The 9,729-nt window shown below is 35.8% G+C and overlaps 1 protein-coding gene across 1 annotated transcript; it reads right to left on the bottom strand.

Annotated features, from left to right (window-relative positions):
* Positions 1 to 705: 705 nt before the first annotated feature.
* On the bottom strand, positions 706 to 5,078 carry psmd14 (proteasome 26S subunit, non-ATPase 14). The gene is made up of 11 exons (XM_079243959.1): positions 4,969 to 5,078; positions 4,177 to 4,232; positions 3,834 to 3,905; positions 3,630 to 3,749; positions 3,372 to 3,442; positions 2,979 to 3,129; positions 2,787 to 2,894; positions 1,724 to 1,798; positions 1,519 to 1,644; positions 1,094 to 1,156; positions 706 to 861 (listed from the first exon to the last, which is right to left on the bottom strand). The coding sequence occupies exons 2-11, from the start codon at positions 4,222 to 4,224 to the stop codon at positions 763 to 765; spliced, it is 933 nt and encodes a 310-aa protein (XP_079100085.1). The 5' UTR covers positions 4,225 to 4,232; positions 4,969 to 5,078; the 3' UTR covers positions 706 to 762.
* Positions 5,079 to 9,729: the final 4,651 nt, after the last annotated feature.

Raw genomic sequence — 9,729 nt, 5'->3', positions numbered from 1 at the left:
ATCATTACTCGTTCTTCAGTGCAATGAATCTGACAAAAATAAAATGTTGACATTCATAGTCAGCAGCTGTGTCTCAATGCAAATGATTTTTAAAAGGAGAACCAATAGTTAAAAGGACATGAGGACAGAAAATGTTATATTTTCAAAGCAAGTAGAGCTACACAACTGTCCAATTTAACAATAAAAACTCATATCCTAACTGGAATGTACACTGGGATGGTGTGGACATGGCAACACTATGAGAAGATTCGGTTTAAGAAATTTTGCATTCAGTAATCATACTTTTTACCATTGTAAACGTAATACAAGGGAGATTGAGCTATTTCAGGTATTTAAATACTTCATCTGTTACTCTTAAGAAGCCATGGCAGAAACATTATTTTTACATGTTCTTGTACATCTGAGGAACAGATCTCTGATAATGAAACACCAATTCCCATGGAAATATCTTCAGACAATGATTCCAGTTTGACTTCAATTTTTTTACCTTCATGAGTAACTTTACCACCACCCAGTGGCCAGTATGAGTATTACATCAATGTAGTAAGGCAGTTTCGATGTACTAAACTGTAAAATGCTTATATTGAAAACTAAAAGATAATCACAAAACATTGACAAATTAGAAAAAAGTATGCATAAAAGACACATTTAAAAAGGTTCCTGAGAAACTTAAATTAAATACTAATAATGAGGCACATGTTTCAATTTGATACATACATTTATTTTATATAAAAGAAAACACTCGTTTCACACACAGCACCGTCACTGGAAAACAACAGTATCCAACATTGCAGCTAGGCACTGAACAATGTTGGAAGTCATCAAAACATCTACATGCTCCTCCAGGTGTCTCTTGGGATCCTGAGAAAGGAACAGACAATATCAGATGTGATAGAGGACACGTTTTTAGCCAATACAAATGTTTTAAAACACCTGTGGTTTCCACTACATTTAGCTAAACAATCATAAATAAAAAAAAGCAACCTCAAGTGTTTTCACTCTACAGGAACAAACATGTTGGTCTAAAAAACAAATGTCACTGTGCTTGAGTGAATATAAATGTTATTCTTTATTGTCTAATATTTTTCTGTACCTGTTTTCCAACATTCTTGATTGCCAGCTGCTCTGGGGTCATTTTGTCTTCATCTTCAACAGCCTGAAAGAAAGTAAAGGAATAATATTCATGCTCTGCTTACTGCACATGGGGCACTTTATGTGGTTTGTGTAAATGAGGAAATATTGCACAAGTGTATGAACACAAACACTGAGATTGAATAAACACAAACAAGAGTGTAAAACCCTTCCCATTCACTGACTGAATCAAGTCATGACTATTGTGCTCATGGTTATGTATCAACAAAGAATTCAAGTTTTCATTAATAGGAAAGAAAAAGAAATTCAATTATCTTTAATATCGACATTACCTTACCTCACTGTAACCAATAAGGCCAGTTCAACCTTAAAAAAGGTTGAATGTGTGGTTTTTCTACTGTGTGGAACAATATCTGGGAGTTGTACCTTATTGTAGTTCTTAGCCAGCTCCAGCATTTCTTTGACAATGGTCTCATTGAGTTTGCAATGCTCACTGTAGTCCTGCAGGGTCAACCCCTCCATCCAGCTCTTTTTATGCAAGTTCAGCAGCATCTAAAGAACATAAGTTAATTTTCAACTGTACTTAAAAAAGAAAAAAAAAACAATTATTTAGAAGGTATAGGGCTCAAACCTTTTGCTCCAGCTCATTTTTCCTGTAATTGATGGTAATAGAGTAGTAGTGTCTGTTAAGTCCATGAATCAGAGCCTAAAAACACACAAAAAATAGGTCATGTAAAATAATATTGATGTAGATTCTCTGTCATCCAGGATAATCCTAAAATCTGAAGAAGCATTTTGGATGAAAGATTAAACATATTCAAGAACCAAGGACAAAAAAAAAAGAGTCCAGGTGCATTCATTCAGTCTGTTGGGACTAGAAATAATGTTTTAACATGAAAGCTGTTGCATATTTAGTCCAGCACATGTTATGTCAAATCAAATCAAACTTTATTTGTATAGCACTTTTCATACAAAAGCACATCAAAGTGCTTAACATTAAAAGATTAAAAAGAATTTCACATTTAAAGAAACACACACATTGCCCACACACACACACAACCCAACCCTTCTCCTGACCGTTGATGCCAAAATAAAAACTACTAACTTTAGGATTCTGTCATCTGTATTTGGCGAGGAAACAACATCTGGGGAATCCGTTCATGTCAGGAGCTGCCCCAGGAGTGACCAACAAAGACACAGCCACAGGTAACGTTCAGGCTGGGGTCCACACCACAGCCATATGGTTGCAGTGCAGAACCCCTACCAACACCCCCGACAGGATGACCCCCGCCACAACGACCCTGTCGGTCAAACAGGTGCAGCCCCCGACAAGGAAGATCCCCATGAGGAAGAAGTGTGTTTGAACAGCTCTCCATCCTTTGTTATTTTTGATGCTTCCACCCACCACTGTCACCTGCTGCTTTTAGGAGAATACTTAGATAGTACTATGACGTTTTCTGAATGTAAGATAACAGTGTGAGCTACACTAATGCAACATGTTAAAAACTACCTTTTTCTCAGTATACCAAGTTAGCATGTGATTCGTTTCTCTGACAACAAATGGCAAAACCATAAACTGCACTTAGCTGATGTCTGCGAAATACCATTTCTCATGAAAACTAATAACTTCAAAAAGTTTTAAAGTACCAACTTATTTATTCTGAATTACACTGAAGCAGTAAAATTTACTGTACCTGGATTGAGGGCTTGTTAAGATGGCCCAGGTTGGATGTGGTTTGTCTTGGTTCATGACCCAACACCATCATGTTGGCATTGATCAGTCTAAAGGCATCAATGACAACCTGAAGAAAATAGGTACATAAAAGGACTTTACAATATTCGTTTTATATGGGCACTACTTGCATGTTACTTTTTATTTTACCCACCTTTCCTTTAACACTCTGAATTGGATCAACCACCACTGCAACGGCTCGTTCTGACAAGGCCTCAAAGCTCTGCTGTGTGTTGATGTCCACACCAGACAACCAGCAGCCAAAACCAGGATGACTGTGGTACCAACCCACAACCATCTCAGGTCTGATAAACGATACAGGTGGACAGCAGTTTGTTTCAGGGACACAAAATGAGAAAACCACTATACCATTATATCACCATCATAGTTATTGTTCCTTTTTTTTGCTCTTCAGATATTTAAGTGACTGTTGTAAAGTCAGCCTTTTCTCTAATGAAAGGGTATGAATAAATTTGAGGATGACTGTAGCTTTCCGGGTTTTTTCTGTGCCCTTAAACACAGCATACATTCATGTTCATTATGGTACCTGCCAGTCTGCTTCAACATGTCCAACATCTTTGCCTGGAACACAGGATCCACTGCTTCAACACTCACTCCCTGTGGAGGCAATGTCAACATTTTGTCATCAACGTTTTTATTTAGCATCACAGACAACCTTTTAAACTAATAATATAAACATATAATAAACATAAGGAACATAATTGCATATGTGAAATTACAGTAAACTTCTCAATGGGCTATTTTTGTAATGCAGGTCAGAAATAATGCAGGAGTGAAAACATACTGTTCCTGACTGGGGCATGGCAAACACGTCAATCACTCGCACTGTGTAGTCATCAACGAATTCTCCAAGCATCAAACCCATGACCTCCATTGGTACACCAGCACGGCCATGTTTCAACATCTAATAGATGGCAAACACCATGACAACTCAAATAAGTACTATGTCACATATTTTACAGATTTAGTATTGATGATGAATGATTACCTTAAGCAGGGCCAGGGAGGAGATGTAAACCTGCTCTGCTGTGTCCACAGCAGGTGCATCTGTTGGGGGCCCCTGGGGAGTCAGAAAAGAAATGATCTTTTAAGGATTTTTAGCTTAAACTGTGTGGTATATCGTACTAAGATGCGTAAATCACCCCTCGAATTTGCTGCAACGGCCACAGACTGAAACTGGACTCCAGTAAAACTGCATCGGTTTCAATCAACTGAATGAATTATTTAAGATTGAACTGCTATAATCATGAGACACTGCACATATGATGTAAAAAGACGTTTTTTATTTATTTATTGTTTTGTTTTTTCCATCTGTAAATGATCATTTTTACCTGGCCAAGTCCTGGCATTCCCCCTCCAAGCCTCAGCAACCGGTCCATAATGAATACTTTTAAAAATAAAAATAAAAAAGTCAGCACACAAACAAATCCTTGTCATTCAGATCAAACTACAAACTGTAAATAAGCTGAGTAACACATATATTCAGAGTAATATATGCCTCTAATGCCTGAACTTTTAAATTGCAAATAGGGAAGGATATTATCGAAATTTATCCATAAATAAAAATGCATTATATTTGTATTTATTTGTATATTATACAGTTATTACGATTCCTCTCAAGCATGACAGGTTATTATTTCAGTAACAAGGTTTGATATACTGTATTTGTGTCGACAGATTGACAGAGCCTTTGTTTAGACACTAATTTATAAAACATCCCCAGATAACATTTTTAATGCAAATTGCGTCTTTATGAGTTAAAATAATGTTTCCGTTTCGGAAGACAACAGAGCAACTGTTATAGTAGCACATTTTTCCAGCGTCACATTACGTAAACGTATCTTGTATATCAAATAAAAATAGTTTAGGAATTAATTTAATTCAGGTAGTGAAAAATATTCCCATAAACAACCCGTAGTTGAATAAAGTACCATATTAAAGTCACTTTGCTGATGGAGATGTTGAGCGTAATGTTGCCGCTAGCTCTCATGCTAACTTAGCCTTTCCCGTCTGGAACATAATGATGAACACCAAAAAACAATTCCTGATCAATTCTGACTTTGTTAAACAAGACGCTGGGCTTTTTTTTTTTTTTTTTTTTAGAAAGTTTTAACTCTTTTTACCTGCTATCAAATATGTTAGGTGTTTAGGTGAGTGTGCTCTTCTGCGTGAAGTCGAGTCAAACCAACAGGCTACAATGAATCAGCCAGAATATTTTTTTTCCTCTTCCCCCCCCTTTTTTTTTTAGAGCAACTACTTCCGTCGCATTAATGACGTATGTTATTGCGAGTCAATCTTCTTCCAGCCTTTCCAGCCTCCTATAGTGATGGCAGTGAGGTCTTGAAAGGTATCATCCCAAGGAGTACGCACAGTCTCCTTTGGACAATCTTTGCCACCATATCCCTTCCTTTTTCTGGAAGGAAGCATTGACGTTTTGGACTCTTGAGGACCATCATAAACGATACCGGAACCTGATTTGTACTACGTATTGTTAATTGCAAGAGGAAATTGTTACTTAGTTAAGCCTCCTAATAACTTACACTTTAGCACAAGACAGTTAGTAAAGCCCTAAATAGTGCTTTTTCTATCTTTTTTATGTCTCTTTCACATGCACTTGTTCTGATTATTAATTAGAAAAAAGGAGAAAAAAAAAATCTTACAGCCTATGAGGAACTAAATATGTTCAATGACCCCTACCATGTAACTGACTGGAATCTCATTTATTAAACTTTATTCTTTTTCCTTTTTATTTAATCACATTTATTTTTTTATTTTGCTTATTTGTTTTATTCCTTTTACTTAAATTTAAGCTTAATGTTGGACATACTGTTAATGTTATAGGACACTTGTTCTGATGACTATGAATCTTGGCCTTTATGTCAAAGTATTTTCAATTGAATGCATAAAAATGCCCTGTATTTGTGTACAAAATGTTCAATAAAGGAGAAAAAACAACTCCTGCAAGTCACTGCAGAATCTTGACACTAGGGTACGCCACAATCAGTATTTTTCAGGCCACTGCAGCTCATTGTAGAAATTTTAACTAAGTGGTGGAATATTATAAATTTGTCTGATACATTTAGTTACTTATATTAACATGTAGACTGGCAAAATGCATAGATAGGCCAAGTGGGCAAAAATACTGAGAACACATTCTAAAATGTTTTTATTAATAGTAGAAACATAATTTAAAACTATTTTTGATCATAATTTGAGTTATTTGACCAAAAATTAAACTACTATACAGCTTAATCTGTTTAGAGGTGCAAATGCCTTTTTTATGGTTTGACTTCAAGAGTTGACCCATTATTTGGACAACGTAAACATCATAATGGCATTATTTGGGACAAGTACCGTGACAGGGTTAAATGAATTGATGGATAGATGATGGATAGATGGATGGATGGATGGATTGTTTAACTTACATATTCATTGCATAACTTTTTCATACTCACACAGAGTCTCTGAGTTTGGTTTGTATTTCTATATTATCTAAACTAAAACAGCTACTAATCTTTCAACTAATATGACTGAATGTATACTTTTTCAGCTGAAATATTTATTTAGGTGTATTTGTGAAGGGTTCAAGGACTGAGAACTTCATACTCATTCCACAATGTTTAGATGTCCTAGAGGTCACTTGTGTACAGCAAAATGATAGCTTTTGCATTTTCAAAATAACTACTGCTTAGTCCAAGTAAGATTTGAATGGGAAGCTGGAGTCTATCACAGTAGTCACTGGGCAAGAGGTATGGTACACCCTGGAGAGGTGGCCAGTCCATTGCAGGGCCAACACTGTAGGACAAACAACCATTCATCCTAGGGACAAGTAACCACTTACGCACGTCTTTGGACAGTGGGAGGAAGCTGGAGTACCTGGAGAGAACCCATACATACACAGGAAGAACATGCAAACTCCACACAGAAAGGCCGCCATTCAAACCTTTCCCCAGCCAAGGCAACTTTCTTGCTGTGAGGCAGCAGTGCTAACAACCATGTCACCGTACAGCCCCAGTTGCGCTGTTATTTGTAGGAATGATCCATACTGACACATTATAAAATAGAGCTACTGTCACTGTTTTTTCTAATCATAAGATTAACTGGAGAACAGTTATAATTTTGAACAGTGAATGTATTTTTTATCATAAATTGTTTCAAAAAATATTTTTTAAGTGCAATAGATCAAATATAATTGTTCTATTTTCTGGTACTGGCTTTTTTTAGACACTTTAAACATCTATAAATTGATGTTTAAGTTTATAATCCCTTAAGTAAGTAATTTAATCACCATTTTCTCATTTAATTGAATGTACCAAAGAAGCTTTCCCTCGGGTGCATACAGCTGTGTCATCCTGATATTAAATAACACTGATTTAGTAAACAGAATTATTATTTCAAGAACTTAAAAGAAAAGACAGCCTCCATGTAATTTATGTGGTTTCTCATATTTCAAGCAAATATTTCATTATTCCCAGAGGAGCCACAAACTCTTGAATCACACACCATTGCTTGTGAAAAAGCTCCTCTGCTTGTTTTCATATGTTCTCGCCAGAAGGTTCTAGTTATGCAGAACAGCCCGTGGCACCTCACAAAGCAGTGACCACACCATGGTGCCAGATAGGTCAGCTGGCATTCTGAGGTCACCAAAGGGAATTTTAAATTCTCTAATTCTTAAGTGGATGTAGACAGATCAGATAATCATCTGCATTCCTCAGTTCCTCCCTCTTCAAACTCACAGGACCTCCTACAAGCTCAACACAATTCAATACACTTAGCATTCTTAGCCAAGACATGCTTTTGTATAATGAGCTGACATAGTTTACTTGACCTTTGAGGTCCAGAGTTAATTCTTCAGCTATGTATACAGATAATTTAAGTTGCTTCCATGCTTTTAGCTTCATTCAAGTTCTTCTAAGTTATTTCTTATCACCATAGAATGAATCTAATAATAATACTTCAGCAAGAACGCTTTCATTTTTTAAAGGAATTCATATAAGTTATAACTTAATTAAAATGTATACAATACAAAACAAAAACTACCATTAATTTTCCAAAAGATTTAGAGTTTGCTGAGTCATTCCTGTTAATATAATTCAGTTCAGAGCAGAGAAAGTAATTTACTAAGCTTTTTGATAAACTACCCAGACAAACAACAAATACAGGACAAATAAGACGAAGTCTGTGGATTAGCTGACCTATTGGATTATTTGACATTCGACAAAATAAAACAGATGCTTCAAACACAGCTTTGATTTCTGAAAAATAGTTTATTTAATATAAAATCTCATCTGTCATCTGTGCAGTCGATGTAATTAGTTTATGAATCAATAACTACCTAGCTGGATAGCAACAAGCACAGGAAGCCATCAGCTGCTGATTATTCAGATAGGAATGACTGGACTTGTCGAGCCACATCAGACGTTACCAGAAACACGAAACCAGCATGAAACCTTAATCCTGCTGGCAGAGGAAATAAGGGAGAGAAATCTGATGCTTTAAGAGCCTCCCTGTGCCCTGATGGGATTTGGATTTTAGTGTCGCTTTATAAATCTCCAGCAGGAACCTGCACCAGGATGGCTGCTTTGAACTCTTAAATGTTTCTAAGTGAATATAAAATGAGTGAATTAAGATGAAAGAGAAAGGTTAATGTGCACCACCAAGACTGTAAAGCCGAACATTTTTTATTCTACATATTAGCTCATGTAATTTCCCTGTACATTTTTATCAATCTTTACGCTTGATCAGTTTTAATAAAACACTTTCCCTTTGATACAAGGGAGGATGCAGACCATGTAGTATGATGCAAAGTCCATGTTTTAGATCGTTTGATGGTTTTGTTGCTCATCGTTACCCTTTAGTCATTCATTCTCTCCAGCTTTGTATCTATTTTTGCAGAGAAAAACTTAAATGTTTCTGTCACGCTCCCTTTTTTTTTTCCCTATTTTTTTATTTAAAAGTTGCATCAACAATAGCTGAAGAAGTTGCAGATACAATTAAGATTTATTTTTGTGATGCTAATGGTTAAAAAATGATATAGTGACAAAAATACCTCTGTCTTGAACAAAATAAGGCTTGAGACATGTGCATCTGTTTCACATAGCTTACATTTTTCTACATCAACTTGTTTCAGTTCTGCCTTGAACAGGGACATAAGACTTAAACATATTCAAGATGACTTGTGCAATTTCCCACAAAATTGATCAAATGTATAATTTTAAATGTCTTGCCAACTATTTGATTCTTTAATAGTTTAGAAAAAAAAATATGCACAAAATCTGGCTGAACACCATGACTCTAGAGAGACCCGGTGACATTTGGGGAGATAATGCAAATTATCATGCTGTAATATTAACAATGTATCGCACAAAGTAAAGATTTGTATGCAATGCAAAACCAGCCTTGTAAAAAAAAACAAAAAAAACTGATATGCTGCAAATAGTTATTGTCTGTTTTATCACAATTTATAGAGTTGATAATCATCTGTGACAAAATAAGTTTAAATACAGTTTTAAATTCTCATTAGTAGAGCCACCAGATGAAAGCAGTAGAAAAAGCTGTTTATTTAAAGCATGTCCAACAAAGCCATTCATCTTTAAAGCAGGGGAGACCAAAGCTAGAAAGCTGTAGTTCCTCTTTTTCATCACTTAGTGCTGTTTGTTATTTGTGTGCCACATGTGAAAATGCTTAGTTTACACTTTAACAAACAGCACACAAGCCAATAATCATGTAAATGCCCTCAAAGGTGCGAAAACTAACTCTCTTTTATCTAAATTCATCACAGGAGTAAGAATTTGTCTTCTGCTTCACTGTTTAAAAATTGTGTCACATGGTCCGCATACATGGAGTCTATATTGATGCTGGCTATGTTTCACAAAATAGCATAG

The sequence above is a fragment of the Telmatherina bonti genome (assembly GCF_933228915.1).
Source record: "Telmatherina bonti genome assembly, chromosome: 1".
NCBI classification, from domain to species: domain Eukaryota; kingdom Metazoa; phylum Chordata; class Actinopteri; order Atheriniformes; family Telmatherinidae; genus Telmatherina; species Telmatherina bonti.
The sequence above is the reverse complement of the archived record's forward strand: the minus strand, read 5'-3'. Positions and strand labels throughout refer to the sequence as shown.